Consider the following 25,780-nt stretch of genomic DNA (forward strand, 5'->3'; position numbering starts at 1 on the left):
GAGGCTATTCACTTAATTTAGCAAAAGAAAAATTTCATACATTTTTGAAACTTCTAGAATGGGATCATCTTATATTCAGGTATATATATAGAGCACACATGTAAAATAGTTTATTAAATATGATTAAAAAATAATCAACCAGTAAATTTTCCTAAATATAGTTTGGGCAGCAATATTGAGGATTTCAGCGTGTCTGTGCTAATCACTTTTTTTTTTTACATTTGGGAAGAAGCCAAGTTAATTAGCTTTTTTCAGAGGAATGGACAACCTACACAGCACAGTATTTGTTATTCGGAAGCTTTTGGTACTGTTGCTGAATGCTATAATGGATAATTTGCAGAATTAAATAAAACTGAGATCTTTATATATCCTTAAAATGAATTATAACTTATATGATTTAATTCACAAGAAACTTGAGCAATGTTTTTCTTTACCCTTATAGATTAACATGCACATATATTAATTTTTACAGTTTACAATACACAGGCGTATATCACAGTATACATTACAGTTTTCTGTCAACTTTACAGTATGATACGTGAGGGGGAAAAAAAAAAACAGGAGGGAGGGACTTACATACGTGTACCTATTGAATTAGACTATTATTATTATTACAGCTGAACCTCCATGTAGTTAAGACTCCTTGTGAGAGGTTCACATTTTAATACATCAAGTACTTATTTTAGAGAACACTTACTGGTGGCTAGAACCGTATAACTATCCTTAAATGCAATTTTTAAGGAAAAGTGAGGCACAAACTGTTGGCATTTTCAATGCTACAGAGCAAAAAAAATATCATTAATGGAATGATAGTAACTGAAGAATCTAATAAGTGCAGTTATTTCTATATCAAATAACATTCAGTGCTTTTAAAGCATCTCTTCTAAAAAATGTTCAGTTTTTTTAGTTAACTCATATCAAATAACACATTGGCACCAGTTAAATACTAATATCACTTTAATTGGTGCACAATAAAATAATCAGATTATAAAAGTACATAATTTCAATGAGTCATACTGAAACTTGTATACATAAATATATACAACCAATTTAATTGTGGATACAGTTCAAGATTTAAAATATCCACCTATAAAAGCATGTGGAATTGACACCTGATATAAACATCACTAATGACTATACTTCAAAACACGTCCACTGTCTTTAAAAGATCACTGTACAATAATCCCAACATATTTAACAACATGAATTATTACAACATTTTTCACATGGAAGCTTCATGCCTGGAAACTTACCTAAAGTAAGAATATTGTGTTTGTGCGTCAAAAATAACAAAACTTATTGAACTGGTACATTTCCTTCACAGAAATCTTTAATGCTACCAGCTTGCAACAGTGGTCAAGAATTGCCAATCATGGATCGTCTCCTGTGCATGAAATAAATTTAAGTACATATCTTTAATGTCAATTTGATGCATCACATTTCTATATAATTTAAAGCAAACATTTTATGTATGCTCAAATGAAAATTTTTATCCTGCTGAAATTATCAAAACGTTTTAAGTATGATACTTTATTTGCACTCATTACCAAAAGCACTACAAAAAAAACAACAAAAGTTGTAAAAATAAATTAGAAAATTATTATTATGGTTGTGGTTCCCCTCCATCAAGAGACCAAAGTCCATCTAGGAGGATAGTAGCATGAACTCCATAAATTACCCAATTCTTATTTTGTGTATAAGTAACTTATAGACAAAGTAGGAATTAACTCATGAATAACACCCATTAAATATGTTAATTCTATTTTTCTAATTTTTTTTGTTAAAATTTTATTTTTACCAATACCATACAAGCACATACTGGTAATATGTTCAACAGTGCTAAACTGCATCATATCCTTATAGATCTGTTAATTTTAATCAACTCCTTACCCATAACAATTATTTAATTTTTTTAACATTAAAAAAATTCTTATATCTGTTGCAACTCTTCAATAAATTCTTATTTTGCCCTTCAGAAGAGACAGGTTCAGTCAAATACAGCAAATTCCTCTTATCTATGTTCTCAACCCAGAGAGATGTTTCAATCCCACTGTAGACAGTGATGTCTTTAGTCGCTGGCTTTAACCCACCCAAAGCACTTAAAATGATAGATTTACCACCTTTTGTGAGTGGGATTCACATTAAAAAAAAAAAAAAAGTGATTATTTTCTTAAAAGTTTTCTTCTGAGATTTTTTTTTTTAAAAATCAATATAAACCCGAATTTCCTCATTAATAAAAATACTAACATTATCACATTAATTAACTCTTTCCAAAATCTGTCTATCTAATATTATTTCTTACTGAATCACACATACATTTTCCAGCTTAATTGACCAAATGTATATAGTTTCTACTCTATATACAACCTACTGTGGCACTGGATGTCTGCATGTTTTTAAGTAATTTCTCTGGTTTGAAGCCACCCCTACTTCTTTTATACATTCACCCATGGAATTCCATTAACCACCTTACTGGCCATTATTGGATCAAATACGCATCCTCATACGCTTCGTATCCATCATATATTTCAATGGTATTACAATTTTAATATGCACTTCGCATCCATGATAATCATGACGTCTATAGGCGTCTTGGCCGGTAGCATGGTTAATCTAAAGGCATTCAAACAAAATTACATTTACACAAATTGGTAAATGCAGTATCTTGGAAATAGATGTGAGGATAACTGGTGATATGATAGCTGATGGACAGACATCAAAGTAGTATATGGGGAAGATGAATCCAGGAGACACTAATGAATAGTTGTATGCTGTAGGGTTCTGTACTTGGACAACTGCTAATTAATTTGTACATCAGTGATATAGGAAACGACAATGTGGAGGAAATTTTTCATAGAGTATGGGAGACAAGGGTAGAAGAAGTAGAACTCTCACTCCCTTGCATATAAGGAGGGTGAATGCAAGGAAGTGAGAAACAGGTTCTTTGCATGCAGAGTGGATGGCAAATGGAACGCAGTTGTTTGGTGATTATGACAACAACTGAATAGTATAACAGTTAATAAAGATGACAGACAGATCCTGTTGGATGATTTAAATAGACTGGTGGTATGCAAAAACAATAATGTTGCTAGTTTAATATGACAAAGTGTAAGATTATGTACTTCGAGATTACAAGCCATATACTATGTTGATGGAAGTGGACTGCAGGAAAACAATGAAGCTAAAGTGGAAGTGATTGTGGAGAGGGAGATGAAGTTTAGAGAACATACCGAAAAAGAGCTAAATGGGTTACTTAGAATAAGAAAGAAGGTTATTATCACTCGAAATGTGACTTTGATACAGCTGCATCTGGACTATTCTGTACAGCTGGTTACAAAGTTCCCTGGAGATGAAGAAGTGGTGAAAAGAAATTCAAATGTAAGAGAGAGAGAGAGAGAGAGAGACAAGGCTAGTTGAAAGATGGAAAAACAACAACATGACAGAAACATACAATTTATTAAAAGGGTTTCATAGGATTAATGCAGAAAAAAAATTAATACATGACAGGAAGGGAGGTAAAGAACAAGGATTATCCTGAAATAGTTTATGATTGTTTAGCAAGGGAATGGGAGACTAAATTTTTTTGCTTAGAGAGTAGTGAATGGGAGAAATCAGTTGTTAGGAGAGTGCTAAATTACTGTTAGTGAATGAGTTTAAGGAAAAGTGCGATAAGTATTGTGTGAATAACATTTAGTGTGGGCCTCCCATAAGAAATCTGACTACATGGAGATGCCAAAAAAAATATGACTTTTCTTTTAAGAATTGATTTATGTTTCAAATTACTAGAACCAAAATTATTAATGAATCATTAATATATTAAACAACAAGGAACCTAAACACAAACCCTGGATTCATTTTTAATGATTATCTCAGTAATTACTGATATCAGTTAGTGTATTTTAACCAGCAGGTTCATATGTAGAAAACATCAAAAGAGTTTTGCTGAAATCTGAATAAATCACATCATAGCTATTATTATTACATGATATTACCGTTTTGCATGTAATCTCTTCATATAATGTTAGCAGTGTTTGGTCATAATCCATTTCTGTTTAACAATAAACTTAAGACCCCCATGAAGTCACAAATGAGGTGAGATATTACAAAAGGGACTTCCTAGATGAGGAAGTCCCTTTTGTAATACTCACAGCTCATCATACTGTTAAACACATTCAAATTTCTGCAGACACCATGCTCTCAGACAATGCATTCCAATCATTCACAACTTTCCTTGCAAAATACTTGCTTCTCACTCTCTTGTTCACACTCCCCAAATCTTCCACAATTTTACAAAAATCTTTTCAACATTAATCCTATAACAACTCCTTACTAACTTATATGTCTCTATCATATTATATCATCCTTTCTTCCTATTGAACATTCTGCAGATCAGAAACTATTTTGGTCAATTGCCTCTGGATCCCCTCCAACATCTCTTCTTTCTTTTGAAAACCAGGTGACCAAATCTGTGCACAGTAGTCCATATGTGGCCTAATTAGAGCCCTTATACAATGGAACCACAATCTCCATACATCTACAAGTCAGTGTCCTCTGCATTATCCCCAGAATTTGTTGTGTTGTCCTCAGAATTTTGGCAATATGTCCTCTAAATTTCAGATCTTTATCCACCATCACTCCAATATCTCTTATTTCCCCTATCTCCAACAATATATCCCCACCAAAAGTAAATTCTACATCCCATCTTTGTTCTCCAAATTTTAAAACCTTACATTTTGCAACATTGAAATGGGATCCCTATTTTTGTGCCCATTCACTCAGTCTATTTAAGTCTTCTTGTAAGGCCACAACATCTGCTCTGCTCTACTCTACTCCTCATAGTTTAGCCCAACTTTGATTCATCTGCAAACAGCTATATATCCCCATTCAAATCTTCCCCAGCATTATTAATATAGGTTAATCAGCAATAGTCCTAAAACAGACCCCTGAGGCACACCACTAATGACTTTCCTCTTCTGAGATATTGCTCCCCTGCACACAACTTGCTAATGCCTACCAGATAGCAAATCTCCAATGTGACGTACTTGTCTAATATCCAATCCCCATCCACTATAGTTTGACTATCAGCTTATCATTTGGTAATCTAACGAAACACTTTGCAAAATCCAAGAATACCACTGTGTATCCATCTTCTCCCTCGTACAATGCAAGTGTCACCTTATTTGTAATACAAGGATGGTCTGAAAAGTTCTCAGCCTCGACCATAGATGGCAACACTATCGACAAGCGATTTCTTTTTCTAAGTTGGTACATCTGTCATAAGCATCCATGTGAAATTGCAAGTCATTCTATCAAGTAGCTTGTTTTATACAGCTGTCTGAAGCAAAAGTGTTGTCTGTATCCCTTGAAATGGATAAAATTGAGTACTGTGTGGTTATAAAATTCTTTGTAGAAGAAGAAGATTTAACGACAAAAGAAATTCATTCATAAAAGTTTATGGGCACTCTTCTCCTTCGTTTTCACCAATTAAGAAACGGACTGTCGAGTTTAAACATGGCTGTACCAGCCTTGAAGATGATCCATGTGAACGACGTCCAAAAAGTGTAACAACACCAGAAATCATTGACCGAGTTTAAAAGAACATTAGATTAATGTGAAGGACTGTCTGCTAAAAGGTACTTGTAAGTGGTTGCATTACTGAAGGTATGTAAAGTGATTGTATGTAAAACAAGACATTGTATTGTATTGGTAATCTAGGCTTAACCAGCATATGTCTCATAATCAAGTAACAATGTTTAGATCGTAAACTAGCTCTGAACTAAAGTTTAGATTAGTAAGGAAATTGTAATTACTTTGGGTGTATACCGTAAATACTCTTTAGGCTTAAATAAATGGTTTGTAAACAACATACTGAACTGTAATTTGTCAATGCACTATCCTTAAAAAATTAGAACCTGTGGAACAGAAGTATACACGATTTTTATTTATTTGCCATGACTGATTTAAGGTTAGAATAGATTAAAGCAGGGAATACGTTATCTGTATTATCTTTGGATTAACGACTTACACTTTCACACTCAACATATAGTCTAGCTGGCACAGTCGATAAACAAACAAATTTGCTGGACTATAGAGCATGGGAGATAAGATATAGTATAAGCATATATATGGCAGCAGTCAGAAGTTAAGATGGCCAACCATTAACAATAAAGAAAAAGACAGAGCAGGGTAGTGAATGTATATTACAAACAAACAAACACTTGTTAAATTATTGATTAGGCCACTAATTTTGCTGTATTAAAAGTATTAATATGCATTTGTTCTCTGATGATGTTATAAATAGGATATAGCTCTGATGTAGTGGTTTTTTTTTTTGTGTGTGTGAGAGAGAGAGAGAGAGTTTTGTGTGTTTTTCACTAGTCAGGCCAGTAGAATAATGGTTGATCAAATCATTGTCACTTTGGCATACTGTTTGAAAAGTAATACGGTAGTCCTCCCCCTTATCCACAGTTTTGAATTCTTTGGTTTCAGTTACTGTGGTCAACTCTGGTCCGAAAATATGAAATGGAAAATTCCAGAAATAAACAATTCATAAGTTTTAAATTGCACACCGTTCAGAGTAGCATGATTAAATCATGTGCCATCCTGCCCAGGATGTGAATCATCCCTTTGTCCAGCATATCCACACTGTACTGTATATGCTACCTACAGATTAGTCACTTAGTAGCCATCTTGGTTATCAGGTCAACTGTCATGGTTTCGCAGTGCTTATATTCAGGAAACTTATATTCTTTACTTATTTTACTTAATAATGGCCCCAACGTGCAAAAATAGTGATGCTGGCCATTCATATGCCAAGGAGAAGCCATAAAGTGTTTCCTGTAAGTGAAAAGGTGAAAGTTCTCAACTTCATGAGGAAAGAAAAAAATCGTATGCTGAGGTTGCCAAGATTCCATTCACATAACTTTTATTATAGTATATTGCTATAATTGTTCTATTTTAATCTCTTACTGTGCTTAATTTATAAATTAAACTTTATCATAGATATGTATGTATGGGAAAAAAATAAAAAAAGATAGTGGTCTGAAAAGTTCTCGGCCTCGACCATAAATGGCAAAACTATTGGCAAGTTTTTTTTTCTAAAGTTGGTACATCTGTCACAAGCATCCATGTGAAACTGCAAGTCATTCTATCAAGTAGTTTGTTTTATACAGCTGTTTGAAGCAAAAGCCTTGTCTGTATCCATCCCTTGAAATGGATAAAATTGAGTATCATGCAGTTATAAAATTCTTTGTAACAGAAAGTTTAATGCAAAAAAGAAATTCATTCAAAGTTCATAAAAGTTTATGTGCACTCTTCTCCTTCGTTTTCAACAATTAAGAAATGGTCTGCCGAGTTTAAACGTGGCCATACCAGCCTTGAAGATGATCCGTGTGAAGGAAGGACATCTAAAAAGGGTAACAACACCAGAAATCATTGATCAAGTGCATGATATGGCATTGGATGACCGGTGAGTCAAAGTGCATGAAATTGCTGAGACTATAGGCATTTCAAAAGAACGTTTAGGATGTATTTTGCATGAAGAAATGCATACAAAAAAGCCTGGCACAAGATGGGTGCCGTGTTTGCTCACAGCAGATCAAAAACATACTCGCATGAAAATCTCTGAACAGTGCTTGGAGCATTTTAACAAGAATAAAACTTGGATTCACTATTACACACCAGAATCCAAACAGCAGCCAAAACAGTGGACAGAAGCCGGTTGTTCAGCACCAAAAACAAAGTCGGTTCCATTAGCAGGAAAGGTCATGGCATCGGTGTTTTGGGATGCTAAAGGCATTTTGTTTACTAATTATCTTGAAAAGGGTAAAACAATAACTGGGGAATATTATTCTGATCTTTTAACCAGATTAGACGAAAAAATTCGTGAGAAAAGACCCGGTTTGCAGAAGAAAAAATCATCTTTCATCAGGACAATGCACCTGCCCACAAAAGTGTTTTGGCAATGGGAAAATTCAGGGATCTGCACTATGAATTGTTGGAACATCCACCCTATTCCCAAGATTTGGCCCCCTTGACTTCTATCTCTTCTCAAAACTGAAACTCTTCCTCGCTGGTCAGTTTTTCTTTGAATCAAGAGGTGATCCCTATAGAGGGGTATTTTGCAGATCTTACTGAGAACCACTACAGGGATGGGATATTGGCACTGGAATAAATGTATTAGTCTTAAGGGAGATTATGTTGAAAAATAAATATAATTTTGAAATTATAAATTCGTTTTTTCATTGTTAGGCCGAGAACTTTTCAGACCGCCCTTGTAAGTTGATTACTAAAACATGACTTCTCTTAAGCAAATCTGTGGTGTTCTTCAAAGATAATACCACTGTTGTCAACCTAATTCTAGATCCTGGTTCTCATTAGCCTCTCTAATAATTTAAACATTTGACCCAGAAACTCTCCTATAATTTGTCATTTTCTTGTCACCCCCAATGAAGCGGTACAATCTTTCCTTCCTTCTACTCCTTTGGAACTTGACCCAATGTAAGACTCATATTAAACAAATATGTCGATGCAGATGTCAACTCCCTGGTGCATTCCTTCATAATACCTGGTGATATATCATCAAGTATCTTTCACAGCCTCATTAATATCAAGTTTGCTTAATTCCCCATGTATCTCTTCCTCACTCATAGTCTCTCATCCTCCTTATCCACTGCTTTCAAGCTCTCCATGATGTCACATTCAGAAGGATGAAAGACCTTTATGAACTGTTCATCAAATGTCTCAACTATATCCTCCACAACAGTTGTCCTTATACCATTTTCTCCATCAATACCATCCTACCATAATCATTCTTATTTTTGCTGGCTACATATCGAAAGAACTCCCTAGGAATTTTTTTTGGCTTCGTTAGCTAACTGCCACTCATACTGAAGTTCTGCTACCCTTAGAAACTGAGTCACCCTCCATGCCTGTTCTTTGTATTTATCATGGAATTGATTATATTATTACCACTCCTCATATGTTGCCTCCAAAATGTCTTTTTTTTCTCTGTATTGCATGCCTAATCTCTGTATTTATCCATTTCACATCTACTTTATTTTAACCTTCTGAACTTTAGACATTGTTTTTACTAGATAGTTCTTGAATATCACCCAAAAAGCATTGTTCTTCTTTCTACCCAACTCCTCATTCCATGCACAGCTTCTCATAATCACCCACCTTGTAGTTGCACATATACCCTTTCCTCACTGAAATCCTCACATGGTTGGCAAACCACCCTAGTAATCACTTCATGGTCACTCTCATCAACTGAACAGAGATATGACACCTCATTTACAATAACATCCTCTGATGAGATATTCAAATCCAAGCCTCTCAATCCTCGTGTGCCCCTGTTACATACTGCCTGAGGTAGTTGTCCTTCAAAAACTCAAACTCATTTTCTTTACTTCCAGTCGCTATCTTGTCATCCCAATCTATATTGCTGTAATTAAAATCACCCATAATGATTCCCCTTTTCCCATTTGTTATTCTAATTTGCTTATACATTTCCTGGTCACTATCCTCTGCATTACCAGGTCTATAGCAACATCCAATGAAGTATATCATTTTATTCACCTCTACCTTAACCATTACCACTATTTCCCCCTTGCATCTATTCTTTTTCTATCATTAATAGCACTCCACCTCCCTTTTTATCTTTGCAAAATACATTATACTCTTCATCTCAATTCCTATCAATTATATCATCCTCATCCGCTCATGTCTCACTTATTCCAACACTATTTGGGTGAACAAACTTAATCAATGCAACCACTTAATTTCCCTTGTTTCTGATACTTTTAGCATTTGTATACAAACATAACAGCTCATTCCTGGATCTATAACAAGTTTTACTAATACCACTTATTAGATGTGACTTCTTGATGCTTTCCTCAAGCTATTTCTTTTTCTCCTTACTTGTTTCGGAACTTTCTTCAAATCCAACTGTTTTCTATACATTCCAGGTCACCCCTCCCTTTTTGTCTACACACACAGATTCACATCCTCTTGGAGAATCAACCTTTCTCACACTATGTTCCACTGTCCAGTCTGAGTCTTTCCCTTATTGTCCTGCACACTTCTCTCATTCTATACACTCTTGCTACCCACATAAGCACCACTTCAATCTCTTTCTCTCTCCTGCTCTTTCACATCGCTTCTTACTTACTTAGATTCATTCTCTGCACTCATTCCCTCTCCAGCAGCAACAGTCTCTCCAAATGTGACGAAACCATTCAAATGCAGTGCATCACTCTCATACAGTTCAATTCTTCCTTCAAACTCATTTCGCACATTAACAAACTGCACTCATTTTCTCTTCACACATTTCTGCCAACATATCATTCATAATTCTTGCTCTTCACCTCATCTCATCACTCTCAATACCTGGGCAACATACTGACTACCTTTCCTATCACACTATAATCTTTTATTCTCAACAACCTCCTGATATCCAGAATGACAGTTCCCAGCCAAGTCATTTGTCCCTACTAACACTACCAACTCATTTGCTTGCTTAGTCTTCATATCCAATGCCTCAATCACTCTATTCATTTTACTTCCAGGGAAACAAACCTTGTGCATCTTCTCATTTACCACACCTCTAATAATCAAATTGCCATCAGGAGTGGTGGTGAAGATTTTGGAAAAATTGGTTAGGGTCCACATTCAGAAATGGGTTGACAGTGGAATCTACTTTGCAATGAACAAGATGAGTTTACTAAGGGAAGGTCATGTTTTAGCAACTTGCTCAGATTCTATAACAATGTTACCATTGAACTAGACAAGGGGAATGGATACATCATGGAAGACTGTTGCATAAATTGGAGAAAATGGGTTTGGGTTATATAATATTAGTATGGATAAGAGGATGGCTGACTGACATATCAAAAAGTGGTATACAGGGGATCTGAGTCTGCAAGGTTTAAGGTAACAAGTGGTGTACCACAAGGATCAGCACTTGGTCCATCCACTGTTATTCAATCTATACATTAATAATATTGGGAAGGATTTGACAAGCGACATACAGTTATTTGCTGATGATGCAAAGATAGGTAGGATAATCAGGAATGCTGCTGATATGAAGTCTTTACAGAATGATTTGAATAGGCTGGAACTGTGGGCATGGAAAATTGGGTGTCAGTTCAATGTCAGTAAATGCAAAGTCATTCACTTCGGCATGATTAGATATCCAATGTCGTATTATATTGGTGGGATTAGGCTAGAAGAAACTGATGAGGCTAGGGATCTTGGAGTGTTAATAGATAAGAAGTTGAAGTTCAGGAGTCATGTGGCAAAGATTGCAAATATAACTCAAAAGATAACTGCAATGCTGAAACGAATTCACATATAAAGATAAGGATGTTATTTTGCCTCTTTACAAGGCCTCATTTGGGACTAAAAAACAGTCCATAGTTTCTCATGTGGTTCATGTCTAATGGGATGTCTTTTTCACTATCGGCCATATCTGGCATATTCATGATTGAATGCTTAAAACCACTGTGAGTAAAAACAGCTTTGAATGGTCTTGTTTATTTCTCTTCAATATTGGCCATAAACTGTATTGCTTGTAAAATATTAACTTTTGCAGTGATTTCCTTAGCAACTGCCAAGAACCAGTAAATTTTTTTTTGATTTCCATTGTAATTCCATGTCCCAACTCAAGTCAATTCTTAAAAAATTCAGATATGTATCATCCACACATTTCTGTTTGCATGATATTGAACTGTTAACCTCTCCTTTATGATCTCTTGAAAACACAAAGACCTGGCTTTTTTTCCAATAGCCGATTTTGTTTACTAATTCCTGACATACTTGAACAGCATAACACTGTTACATGATCTATTGCTTTCACTGATCCAAACAGTATATATATATATATATATATTTTTTTTTTTTTATGTTGCTCTCACCCACAAAAGGTTATCTGCAAACCTATAGTACATTTTGTACTGTGGATGGGCCTAAGGATTTTTTTTTCTATATTTATCAATTTATATATATTTTTAGTATTTTTAATTCATTTTTGTACCTAGTCTGCCAACCCTGTGCTAGAGACCAAATCTGGAACTTTTTCAAGCCACTTCAGCCTCCAATAAGCAGGTCAGTGGTCTCACACCAAGCTATGAAATTCCTGTGTCTATAATACAGGGAACTATCCAATGTGGCATGATAAAACAGCTTTGTTTCATCAGTATTGCAGACGTAATCAGCATTAATTTCTTGAATCAAGATTACATAATTTTTCCAACACTCCTTAGTGGTAGAGGTTATTGGCTGGCCCAATTAAACAGCATCATGTCCAAAATTACCAAAGCAAATTTTTGTTATATTCTCATTTTGTTTTTGTTCTTCTTTATTGTCCCAATAAATTGGCTGCCCTGGACCAATTAACCAGAATCTATTATAATTTATTGGCATAAAATCCAAACATTACAGGAGAATATCAATGTGGATTTGCAAGAGAAAATTGACAACAGATCACATTTTCACTCTCCAACAACTACTAGAAAAGCAATACGAATTTGATAAAGAATTACATTGAGTATCTGTAGACTATAAACAAACATATAACAGTATATAAAAATGCATTATGGAATGCAAGGAGACTTTTTAGAATACCACAAAAGTACATACAGCAGTCCTTCGATTAATGTGCCTAATGCGTTCTTTAAAATGCACTCATCAAATATAATAACCTATAGGAAAAAGTATAATTCGTTCCTCAAATTTCTTTTTTGACCCTTATTTTTTTTTTTTGTAAAATAATTAGGGTATGTCTCAGGGCCTAGTTAAAGGAAAACCATGAAGCTGAAAGACGATAAAACATATTCAGAATATAAATTTACTATTCTACTTCTTAACAAAGAATTGAGCTAATGTAGTTTCGCAGGCATTCTATTTCTTTTTTTCATATAACTGATGGTAATTTGCAGCAACTTCCTTATCCGCACTTGAAGATTCGCCTGTGATTCAAACATTATGAAAGCTATTTCTCTTTGAAACACTCAAACCATCCAGCACTAGCATGGAATTCGTCTTTTCTATCATCGATAGCTATTTCTTTCAAGGTTGCAAAGAGGCTTAATGCTTTTGATTTAATAAGGTAAGCGCTTAGCAGAATCCATTTTTGTTTACAATCTCCGATCCATGTGGAAAGAAGTTTCTCTAATTCAATCACTACTTTGATTTCGAGTAGCATGATGAACTTGAAACAGCTTTACCTTTCTCTTTGTATTCAGCAGCTTTGCTTAAAATTGCTCTTATAGTTGAATCACCCATTTTGTGTTCTTGTCCTATCTTTGCTCTGGACTCACCTTGTTCATTTTTATTTTAAGTTTTTCTTCCAATGAGATTACTTTTTGAATCTTTTTCACACTTCCATTTTTTTGCTCACTAATTCTTTTACTCATGATTAAAAGTTGGGAAATGTTAAAATAAAAAATTAGGGAAAACAATTGCAAAAGAAGCATGAGATACGATCAGCAAAATGCTATGTAATTAGCAGACAACATAAATTTTGGTGGTAAGTTTGGAACATAGTGTAGTACTGTATGCCATTAAAAATAACTTTGTAAAATGTTTTAAATCGGTAACTAAATTATTTCATCCTGGTGAGTGATTTTTTAAAATAGTTAGCCATAAAAAATGTATAGATTGAAAATTTTTAAAATCTATACATTTATTTTTAAGATGTATATAGGCACACTATTCGAATTTTAGAAGTGTTAATTGCATTTGGGTATAGAAAAAAAAATGCATTAATTGGAGACATTAATCGAGGGATTGCTGTATTTAAATATGACAAGACTTTGTAATCACGACATCCTCTGTAAGGTACAGTTCCCTCCAGGAATGTGTGTTAAGTTTTGAAATAAAATCAGGACTCTGGCAGCAAGGAGATGCTCTCTCTCTCACTAACTGTTTAATCTAGTATTGGAAAAAGTCAAATAAACAAAGAAGGATGAAAATAAATGGGAACAATTTACTACTGGCTTATGCCAATGACATTGTTATCCTTGGAGGCTCTTGTGAAGATGCTATACACACTATATCTAATTTAATCAAGGTAAGTAAGCTTATGACTCTTGTCATAAACAAGGAAAAGACTAAATATATGTGCATTTCAAGGACTCATCAAGAGCAATCCAACTTGGTTATTGATAATTATATCTATCAGAAGTGTACAGGATATTATGATAGTAGCTTGCCATGAAGAACTTACATCATTACTAACTTCCTCATTTTAACTATCTAGGAGTCAACATTAACAACTTCAATGTTATGTATCAAGAAATAGAGGATAGAACTGAGTAGGCTAATTGTAGAAATTTTACAATTTCTGAGGTCTAGAATATTATAAAGAAAATATATCCAAAGAAAAACTCTATTTAAGCTAATGATATTAACCTATGGCTGTGAAACATGGTCAACAACAAAGGGAGATAATGTAAATCTTATCGCATTTGAAAGAAAAGTACTGAGAAAAATTTTTGGACTATCTTGCAATCAAAATACTGGATTAAATAAAAAACATTGTATGAGCAAAGACATAATGAGGAACTATGAAACCTGTTTCAAAGACCCAACATTCTATCATTTATAAGAAGCAAGAGAACTGAATGGTTTGGTCACATATGGAGAGCAGACGACCAGTTAATCAAACAAGTACTTACGAATAAAACTGACAGGAAAAGATCCACAGGAAGACCTCAAAACAAGATGGATGGGTATGGTAATAAGAGACTTAAGATAGCTGGATGAGCACATAGACTGATGGCAGCATTACACATAAATGGCCCATTAAGCTGAAAGAAAAAGAAGAGAAGAGTAAAACAGGTGAAATCCTACTAAATACTAAGGACAGGATTAAAAATGATGATATTAGAAAAGAACTTGACATTGTTAGCATTCAGAAATGTGTCAGAGGTAATCTCAGGTGGTATGGTCACTTAAACAGAATGGAAGGTTAGCAAAACAAGTGATTTTTGCAAGGATGGCTGGAAAAAGATCCAGAGGAGGAAGATCAAGTAAGAAATACCTTAGAAGACAGAAATATATAAGATCAGATAATATGGACTCTTGATAGATGGGTTAATTTAGAGGAAAATTGTTGATAGGCAGTTAGTAATCATGTAACTTTTTCTTATATACTACCATACTGAGAGTACATATAAGGAATTTGATGAAGATTGGAAGATAAAAAACATTGCAAATTAGTACACATATCTATATTCAAAATCAAAATTAAATTCATATCTTTTTTTTTTTTTAATTACAATTGCCTTACAAAAGACTGTTAGATAATCTGAGAATTTTGCTTTGGAAACCAAACTACACCAATACCATCAAGCTACTTCAGAACTTCTAATATTAAGCAGGGTACTACTTATAAAAGTCATCTATTGTCTACAAAAATTCCCAAATGTAAATACCACAGTGGGATGGATCTATATCCATAGCTTGTAGACTGCATACTTTGCCAACTAGGATATCAACAAATCATTTAGATTCACTATGAGGTGGAAGATGTATTTCACTGCCCAGTGTGAGACCACCTCCTTGTTTACTTGAGGCCTAAGGGGCTTGAAAAAAGTTCCATGTTTGGTCTCTAGAATAAGATTTCAGATTATATAAAATGATAATCATAGTACTAGTGTGCTATAGGATTTACAACCTTTTGTAATGTGAGTAGGAGTCATGTAACAAAAACTTTCAAAGAAAAGGAAATTTTTATACTTGTTAATATAAAAGCAAATTATTTCAGTGATCTATTAGTTATTTATATGGGCTTCAAATAATCCTCAATTAAAATGTCTTTCAGTGGGCTAGGTTATTACCTGACTCCTGCAACAGCATTATACATTCAGTTAATCATGCAATCAGTTAAAACTAACCAGCAAAGTGATTTCCCAATGTGATAACTACGTATCACTATATTTATACTCTATTATAAAGATGAAACTATTCTTGCAACACAGTAATATGTTTTTTATGTTGATAATTACCTAAGAGTTGATGTTGGGGTTGGTATTCTGCTACCTGGTGAAGGTGATACTGGACTTGGACAAGGAGAAGTGACTGACCTACGTGGAATTTCTAAATAAAAAATATGGATATGAAAACTTAATTTAACATAAGATGAATACATAATAAAAATATTTAATAGATATCACTTGCATAATTACTTATTTCTGGCAAAATATTCAATCTAGTTAGTATCAAGGCCATCACTGCTGCAATGAAAGGTTACAAGAAGTCAAAATAACAAATTAGAATAGAATATTTCAATTGAAGTATATCCCAAACATGTGATTCCAAAAAATGCAAGTAGTGGAGCCAAGTAATAAACAGATAATTAAACAGAATTATATGTATTAAAAAAAGGATAAAGGATTAAACTAAATTTATTACAGCAATGTAGGGGTTTTAAGCAGAATCATGTTGAAATTTTTCAAGAAATAAATAATTACATAATTGATACATTAAGTATTTTCATGAATAAAACATGGACCTCTGTTAATCCTATATATAAATTAATATAATCCACTTTACAAGTGCTCTAATAAAGAAAAACTATTTTACACAATAGGCATTGAACATGCTGCATATGATCATTAATCTATCAATGTATTCATTTATTTTATATAATATTAGAAGTTAATCAGAAAGACTATATATGAAATCATATATGAAAATGGCAATAGTTATGGGCAATTTTAATTATGGTAATATAGACTAGAATGGTCTTTTTTCAAATTAATTTTCCTATCTAGGAGATAGGAAAATTAATTTGAGTTTTTTAAAGACAACTAACTTTGGCAGCATGTAGAAAACAAACAAGGATCAAGAATCTTGGATTTGATTATTTCATCAGAGGATGTTGTGAAGGAGATGTCACACCCACTTCCAGACAGGTGACAGTGATCATAAGATGATCACCTGGGGTGGTGGCCAGTCATATATAAATTCTGTGAGGAAAAGGATATGTGTAAGAGACAGTTGGGAGAAATAGCATGGAATGAGGAGTTAGATGGAAGGGAGATCAACAGCAATGTTTGAATATATTCTAAATGCCAGTAAGTTAACATAGGAAAACTGTTCCATATGACAAGGAGGGGGATAAAATTGAGGCTTCAAATTAAAGTGAACAAAATATAGAGACATAAATGGATGCATAATGATAAAATTCCATAATGGAGAAACACTTATGCATGGAAAATTAATATTTAATACTTTCAGAATCTTTGGCTAGGTTTCCTAGCCACTGACAACAGATGAAAAGAGATAAAAAGAGAGAAAAGAAATCAGGAAAGCAATCTGAAAAACTAGTCTTCTTAAATGATATCAAATAATGTTATCATTTGAATATAGTTTTACTTTCCTTTTCTATATACAACATCAAGAGTCCATTCAAACAAGTTATGCTGATTTAAAAATTTTATCTGTTTTTACTTGAAATCCTCCTACTGCCTAATTATTTTTTACAAACCCAAATGCATTAAAGATTGAGTCATCTTCTATGAGTTTCAATGGGTAAAGAGTTGAATAATCTAAAGGGTAATCGTTTTTCTTAATGCTGCCAATGAGCAAAGTGATGGAGGGAGGGGGGGTGCAATGAAAATCATCTACACCTAAATAAGGACTTTTAAAAACATTTATGCCATAGTGGTATTCAAACCTAGCAACTGTTGGTGGCAAGACCAGGCTGAACTCTTGTCAGCTAAGATGGCATCCAGCAATAGTTAGCTGAATGGCATTTTATAGAAGTTTCAGGATATCAGATTCTAAGGATGAAGTCCTCAGGCTTCCTCTAGATCTAGGTTCAGGTATTGCAAGTATGGGTACTTATCAATCAGACCCACTAGGTTAAGTACTTCTACTCTCTATCAGATTCAGGTCCCATCTGCTCATATTATAAACATTACTCCTTTGTATTCAGGTTGCCATATACAATTCCAATGCATTCCTTGCTATTCATGAATGTCTCTATTGTGTATATCTTTAGACAAAAAAAACTGCAATCTCCACATAATATCAGGTATATTATATCGTTATAACCACATCATATCATTATTCTTCTAAATTCCTGGAAGCACTTAAGAGTGAAGGCTCAATTTTACTTTATATGCCTTTCTAGATTTTTAAAGAAAATTATGTTTTGCAAAATATTTTCTAATAGAAATACTATCCTTAATGCAGAATGCCTATACTAGTAGGGTGCTCTGCATTAAAAATACTGTATTTACTCAAATATACTCACACTTTTTTCTCCAAAATTAAAGTTAAAAATCATGGTGTGAGATATATGTGGGGATTTTTGGAAACTAAAGTTTTTCAGGAAAAAAACGAAATTGACATTTATAATTAAATCCTCAGTATTCATTATAATCTATAATTGCTCACATTATTTATAAAATGAATACATTTAAATGTTAATTATCAATGTTATTTACACGATCGGTCAGTCACCTTCATCACGAGATATGTTTGAATCTTAGCAACAATGCTTCTGTAATTAAATTATTTCTGGCGAGATCATGTCCTAAGCTCTCAAAATCCAGATGGACAACAGTTCTAATGATGATCTCTTAATCCCTCCCCCATGCAATCCAAGATCGAGAAAAAGTCAATGCCCTTACTCCCACATTTCCCCTACTGGTTGCTTCCATCTTTATGCATATGATTGGTGTGGTAGTAACAAACAATTACGCAACTCAATGACAAAGATAGCCAACAACTGTTGAGTTGAAATGCTGATTCTCTTCAACTGAATTCAAAAATATCTGAAACTGCCATAACAACATTCACTATTTATTTTTTTGTTTTAAACTTTTTTTGTATGCAAACTATATGCAAAAAGTTTTAATTTTTCCGTAAAGTAAAATCAGGGGTGCGAGGTGCTAGGGCGAGTTATAATCAAATAAATACGGTATATTATATACATGAAGTAACTTGAATATAACTACATACCAGGAGAAGGAACAGGAGTACCAACATATTTTGTTTTAATTCTGCTGTTAGTTGGTGAAACAGGTGATAGGCTTCTCTCTTTGGTAGCATTTGGAGGGGAAGGTATTGTAGAATGTAATGCTGCTGGTATTATTTCATCTATCTCTAATCCACTGATGTAATTAGGGTGAAGTGAAGGAACTGTTGGAGATTTTGACATAGTGGGATAAGTGGGGCTGTCGACAAGTGATGAGAGATTAACCAGAGATGAATGATATAGAGGTAGATAATCCAGACCTGCTGGTGGTGGAGGAAGAGTGGGCATGGGTGAAGGACAACGGTCAGATATAGGAATCTGTTTTGCTCCTTGATGAGGTGATGGAATCCTGGATACAGCAACAGGACTTGGTTTTCTATAATAAAAACAAATCTTAAATAATGAGAAACGCATTGAGGAATAATTGTAATAAAATTTTCAATAGAGAATAAGCATCTATGAGGATTATTTTGCACATCATAATCCATACATAAGGATGATCTAGCTGTTTAGATTTTAATGAAATTTGGTATTTAGTATCAACACTAAAATCAATCATTTGAATTGTGGTTTAAATTGGATGTTTTTGAATTTTGTGGATAATGCATCTGTTTTCCAACCATCAGGGTGCAGGTTCAAATTTGAGTGAGGGCATGAATGTTTGTGAACGTTTTTAGGCGGGAGGTGAATTTCATTACCCAGTGTGAGATCGCTGCCCTGCAATCAGCAGGGTGGTGATGCGGCTTGACATTTCATGTTTAATCCTTCTAAAGACCAAATATGGAAGTTCCTAAAGTTTCTGGATTAGGATGGTATTTATATGAAAAAAATTTTTTTTTCATATGAATCCCATTCACAAAAGGACATATTAACCAAACTGACAAGAAATAAAATATTACATAGAAAAGTTGCTTAACTGGTATCATACTAATATCCAATTATAGAATAAAAAAATTTTGTAATGACTGTGATAGATTCTAACTAGGGACTAGCTGTTGAAACATTGGTTGCTACTAGGTCATGAAGAGTCTATTTGGGAGATCAGCCATAAAATGCACATGTCTAATTTTCTCAGTTTCAATACTTGTCTGAAATTGTGTGCTGTTCTGAAAACAATGGCAATTAATAAATGATGACATTTAGTCTTCAGTTATTCCATAACCTAGAAAATTCAAATGTTTAAAAATTATTTTCCTTGCACTACAATTTTGAGCTTTTTATTATTTTTGTTCTTATACAAGCATCTTCACTATGTCTAAAGACTTGTTGCAAGTGGTCTACTCACACAACACCTATCATATTCCTCCTTGAATTCATTTGCTGAAACTGCTCCTACAAAGGCTTCTGGCAACCCAATCCACTCAGTCATCATTCTCCAAGCAAAAAAATTATTTCTTATGGCCATGCTAACAACACTAACAATTTCCAGGGGTTGACCCTTATTCATCTCCTCTTTTTTGTCACACATTAATTTTTTACATGAATCCTAAAACATCCTATAATAAATTTAGTTTAATCCTTTATCCAAGTGAGAGCAAACAAAGTTTGCGCCTGATAGGAGTGTTGGTAGCTTGCTCCACCTTTGCTACGAGTTGCCTGGTGTTGTACTACTTACCCAGATAAGATAGTACAACACCATATTCAGTTCTGAAGATATTTTCAGGTGCAAACTTTGTTTGCTCTCACTTGGATAAAGGATTAAACTAAATTTATTGTACTCTAACCAAGTGAAAAATAAACTTTCAACATCTTTCTCTAAATCCAGAGTAATTTAATAAAAAAAGGTGGCAAACCTTTTGGCAACTCCTATAGGTAAAGATGACCTTGCTATTGCTTCTGCCTGGTATCTCCAACTCTGGGCCTGGCTCCCACTGAAGAGACCTCAATAAAGGTCGAAACTAGTCTGGGTAGACAATCCCTTAATGCATAACATTATACATAACCACAAGGAGATGTGTTTTGCATTATGGGAGATGCTGAGATAGGAGGGTTGGTAGCTTGCTCCACCTTTGCTACGAGTTGCCTGGTGTTGTACTACTTACCCAGGTAAGATAGTACAACACCATATTCAGTCCTGAAGATATTTTCAGGCGCAAACTTTGTTTGCTCTCACTCGGATAAAGGATTAAACTAAATTTATTATATTATAGTCTAACCAAGTGAAAAATAAACTTTCAACACCTAAAGCATCCTGTTTGTGATTTGTATGTTTCAATCATATCCCCTATTTTCTGCCCATCAACAACATATTGTAACCCACAAATCTTCAATCTATCCTTTTTAGGAAAGATTGAAGATTTGTGGGTTGATTATCTGTCACCATCTTGGTGATTCATGTCTGGGTTTCTCCACCACTTCTCCAAAAAACCCAAGCAACCAAATCTGCACACAGTAATATAAATATGGCTGTATTAAAGCCATGTAATAATCAAAATCAAATTTCTGATATGTAACCTCAATTAGTATAAAGGATATAATGACAGTTACATTATCGCTAACTTCCTAGTGACAGTTTTCCAGGGAGGAGATAAGGGATCATAGCTGATTCTAGATCTGAGAGGCTATTTTCAGAATTGGAAATAGCTATGAAAAACAATTCCCTAATAAGTATGGACTGCATTAATTTGCCTCAGATATGGGAGACAGTAATTCTAAGGCACAACATTTCCCTAGACTGTTCTGAATTAACCCGCTTTCTTATCCTACCAATAAAAGTTTGCCTCAGTAAGAAATTAGTTCCTTTTAGGTGTAATATGAATAGCTGCTGCAACAACCTAATCAAGTTCTGTGTCTTACCAAAGTTGTAATTTATGCTCTGAAGATGATGGATTAGTAACTTAATAAATTATTTAATTTGTTCTTCTAGTGTTATTTACACCACAAAATAATATTAAGAGTATTCAAAGAGAAATAAGACAATTATTTAGGTACAAGAAACTAAAAAGAGCCATCCTTTGATGATTCCTGGAAGGAAGCATCGCTATCATTGATATCACAATTTTCCTGTTATGTAACCTCAAGGAGTATATAGGACACTATAGCAGTACTACATGATTAAGTTTACATTATTGCTAATCTCCTGTCAACAATTCTCTTCCAAATTAGTTTATCACTCATCAGCAATCCATTACTGCCATATATTATACTTCTGTCATCTAAGGCACTTCTGACTAAATTAATGCACCTAAGACCTTGGTCTTCCTTTGGGTCTCTTTCCTGATAAAACTTGTTTTGTTAATCTTTCCCTCTCCATTTTGTTTTAGTGATCATACCACTTTTAACTAGCTCTGCTTACACATTTTTGAATGCTAACAGTATTATGTTTCTTTCTAATATCTTCATTTTTAATATGATCCTGCCATCTGTTCCCCTGATTTTTCTTGAAACTTTCATGTCTGTGGTCTCTAGTCTTTGATCAATTATATTATTTTTGACCCAAATCTCAGATCAATAAGTTAAAATTGGTTTGAACACTCTCTTATATACTGCTAGTTTAGTGTTTTGGCCAATTTCTCTCTTATTTCATATAAATTTATTCATCCCCCTCCCCATACCAGCTTTCTTTATTCTATGGTCTATTTTCATATTTAATTTGCAATCTTCACTAATAATTGTACCTAAATATCTGAAATATTTTGATTGCTCAATAGGCTCTCCACCAAGAATACGGTTAAAGGTTTTAAATGTTCCTACCCATTTTCACAGTTTTGGTCTTTTTTATTGCTAACTGTCATGTCAAATTTGTTTGATGTTTTTCTATTTAGTTAAATAATCATGTAGACCTGCACTGGATTTGTTTAGGAGTACATTATCTGCATAAGGCAAGAAGCAAAGTTTAACAACTCCAATAATGATGTCAGGTTTAACTACTTAAATGTCCATATTGATGAAATATACTAATGATCTTAAATTTTGCACCCATTAGAGCAATTTTAAAGGGTACTTCACATGTATACATATGGCAAAGAGAATGAATTTTTTGAGTATTTGAAAGACATAGTTTAGGCAGCACATAATAGAGGACATATGAGGATTAGGAATATCAGATTTGACCATCTCATCAATATAAATGGGATGTCAAATCTGCCTCCAGTTGGTGAAAGTGACAATGAAGTGATCACTTTAGTAGTTGCTAGCCATATGAGGACTACTGTCAGAAAGGCATATATATGTGAAACTATAAATCTGGTGATTGTGACAAACTAAAAGATGACTTGCATCTATATCATAGAGTTCCAGCGGCATATTATATTAGAGGTGTTATGCTACAAGAAACTGAAGAGGCAAGGGATCTTGGTGTATTGGTGGATAGAAATTTAAAGTTCAAAGGTCACATAGCAAAAGTTGCAAATACAACTCAGAAGATAATTGCAATGCTGAAGTGAACCTTGACACTTCAACATCCATGGAAGTTAAGTTTGTTCACAGTCAAGAAAGGGGTAAGAGCTAGGTTTTTCTCCAAGAGAGCAGTGAGTGAGTGAAATAACTTGCCCTTAGAGGTAGTGAGTGCATGTAGTGTGAACGAATTTAAGGGAAGGTATGATAGCTGGTTTGGGTGATTTATAGCCTCCCTTGATGAGTGCTTGACTCCCTGGAGGTCTCAGATAACAATAATAATAAAAAGTGTAGTTGGCTAATGAGGACAAAAAAGATAAAACAAAATAAAAAAATCAAATCAAATCTGAGTGAATTATTTTGATAGACAGCAGAATAAAGACTGATTATGGAAGGATTAAACTGGTTGACGAGGATGGGAGAATAACGCTGACTGGATGATATACGTGAAACATTAAACAAGCAATTTATAAAGATATTTCATCCTTGTGAATGTGACATCATGCAGAACTTGAGTGCAGTGAGAAAGAAGGATTGAGTAAACATTAATGTTAATAAAGCTGCAGAGTTTGATGATATATCACTGTGTGTTTTCAGGGAATTAACAACAGTATCAATGTACCTTTTTAATGTCTCAAGAATGGACCAGTTCCAAAGGAGTGAAAAGAGGAAAAAATTGTTTCACTTTATAAAGGAGATGACAAGACTAAAGTTTCAAATCATAGGCCAATCCGTGTTTCTGGAGTTGTGATTAAATTGTTACAGAGGCTAGCAAGAACCAAGATTCAGAAATGCATTGGAGAAAAGAAATGCATACACAGTGTTATATTCAGATTTTGCAAAGGCTTTGACAGATTTTCACATGACAAACTGATGATAATAAATGGAAAACATTTGAATGCGATATATAGTTGTTTGCAGATGACGCAAAGCTCGAAAGAACTATGAGGAGTAGATCAGATGCATCTTTGCAAGAGAACCTGAATAGATTGGGTATAGATTGCAAGTTAGTGGCATTACCAGTTCAATGTTGCAAAGTGTAAGTTTAAAGTTCAGGAGACAAATATGGGAGATCAAGGGATGGTGGATAAGGAATTAAATTTAAGGGACATATCACTAAAATTTTAAGGGCAGACCAGAGGATTATGGCAATAATATGGAGGATACTGACATGTTAGTAAGAACATTATGGTTCTTACTAACTATAAGGCTTTGATCAGGCCAGATATGGATTATTTGTAGAAAGATTTTTCACTTGTCACAAAGTAAATTATACTTGCCAAGAAATTACATCCTTGTCTGATCCTTTATCCAAGCGTAAGCAAACAATTGCATGTGAAGTATCTTCACAACTGGACTACTAATATACAGAGGCTGATGACATCATACCAATTGCCTTAATATCCCATAATGCAAAGTATACTTTCTTTCAGCCATGCATTATGGGAGGGTCACTATCAGGACTGTTTTGACTTTTATTAATGCAATATAATGCCTTGTCAAGTATAACTTACTGGAAAAAAAACTTTCTACAACTATCTTTGATCCAAATAATAAGGCAACACATCTTTTTACTACTTGCATATGAGGAAAATCTAAGTTCTGCCATTAATTCCACTTTGGGTTCTTCCTGGGTCTGGCTTCCCCTAATGAGACCTCAATAAAGGTTGCGACTGATCTGGGTAGTTACTCCCTCCCATAATGCATAGCATTATGCATGTCTGAAAGGAAGTATATTTCACATTATAGAATACTAAGGCAATTAATGTGAAGTCATACAAGTAACCTAGTAATGAAGCTACTTCATACTAACTGTTTGCTTTCCCTTGGACAAAGGATCAAACAAGAATAAAATTTTGGGTAAGTACATAGTTTACACATATGAACTACTGTGCACAAATTTGGTCACCTGAGACAAGGTGGTTTCTATTGTGTGTGGAATGATAAGTACGAGGATAGATTGAAGGAGTGCAATTTGCTGAGTTTGGTGGTTTAGGAGGAAGGGAGGATATGATTGAGACATAAATTGGTAAAGTGTTACTACTGGATTAATGTGGATGAGGATTTTCCTAGAATGGGACAGACAGGGAGAGGATGGATAGTAGTTTTCTTGCATGAAGAGTGGTAGGAGATTGGAATGCATTGTCTGAAAATGTGGTGAGCGCATAGATGGTAAATATGTTTAAGTCATGGTATGATCAGCCATGGGGATGACAGTGGGATCTACCATGATGAGTCTTTGGACTCCATGGAAGTATGATGATAACAACAATCATAAACATGGTTATTAAGATAGAATATGTGCAATAACTCTTGTCTATATAGATATTTGGTTGTAATAGTAACAATAATTTTGTAACTCTGTATCACAATAAATATTAAATAGTTTAATCAGGTAATGGCAAGGTTTTAAGCTGTAGATAATATCATTATTAGCAATTGAAAATGATATCC

General features: G+C 34.0%; 1 protein-coding gene across 1 annotated transcript; it reads right to left on the reverse strand.

The window, feature by feature from the left end:
• Positions 1 to 449: 449 nt before the first annotated feature.
• Positions 450 to 19,200, reverse strand: LOC150097638 (uncharacterized). The gene is made up of 3 exons (XM_090407547.1): positions 18,976 to 19,200; positions 16,011 to 16,101; positions 450 to 1,384 (listed from the first exon to the last, which is right to left on the reverse strand). The coding sequence occupies exons 1-3, from the start codon at positions 19,172 to 19,174 to the stop codon at positions 1,357 to 1,359; spliced, it is 318 nt and encodes a 105-aa protein (XP_090263673.1). The 5' UTR covers positions 19,175 to 19,200; the 3' UTR covers positions 450 to 1,356.
• Between the last annotated feature and the right edge of the window lie 6,580 nt (positions 19,201 to 25,780).

Source organism: Typopeltis vanoorti, chromosome 17 (assembly GCF_054136105.1).
Source record: "Typopeltis vanoorti isolate ZY-2024b chromosome 17, IOZ_Tvanoo_1.0, whole genome shotgun sequence".
In the NCBI taxonomy this organism is placed as follows: Eukaryota; Metazoa; Arthropoda; class Arachnida; order Uropygi; family Thelyphonidae; genus Typopeltis; species Typopeltis vanoorti.

Excerpts from the sequence above, each read along its gene's own strand:
- LOC150097638 (XM_090407547.1), bottom strand. The coding sequence starts at position 19,174 with ATGTCAAAATCTCCAACAGTTCCTTCACTTCACCCTAATTACATCAGT. Across the intron at positions 16,102-18,975 it reads TACTCCTGTTCCTTCTCCTG|AAATTCCACGTAGGTCAGTC; the intron begins GTATGTAGTTAT and ends TTTTTTATTTAG. Across the intron at positions 1,385-16,010 it reads ACCCCAACATCAACTCTTAG|GAGACGATCCATGATTGGCA; the intron begins GTAATTATCAAC and ends TTTCATGCACAG.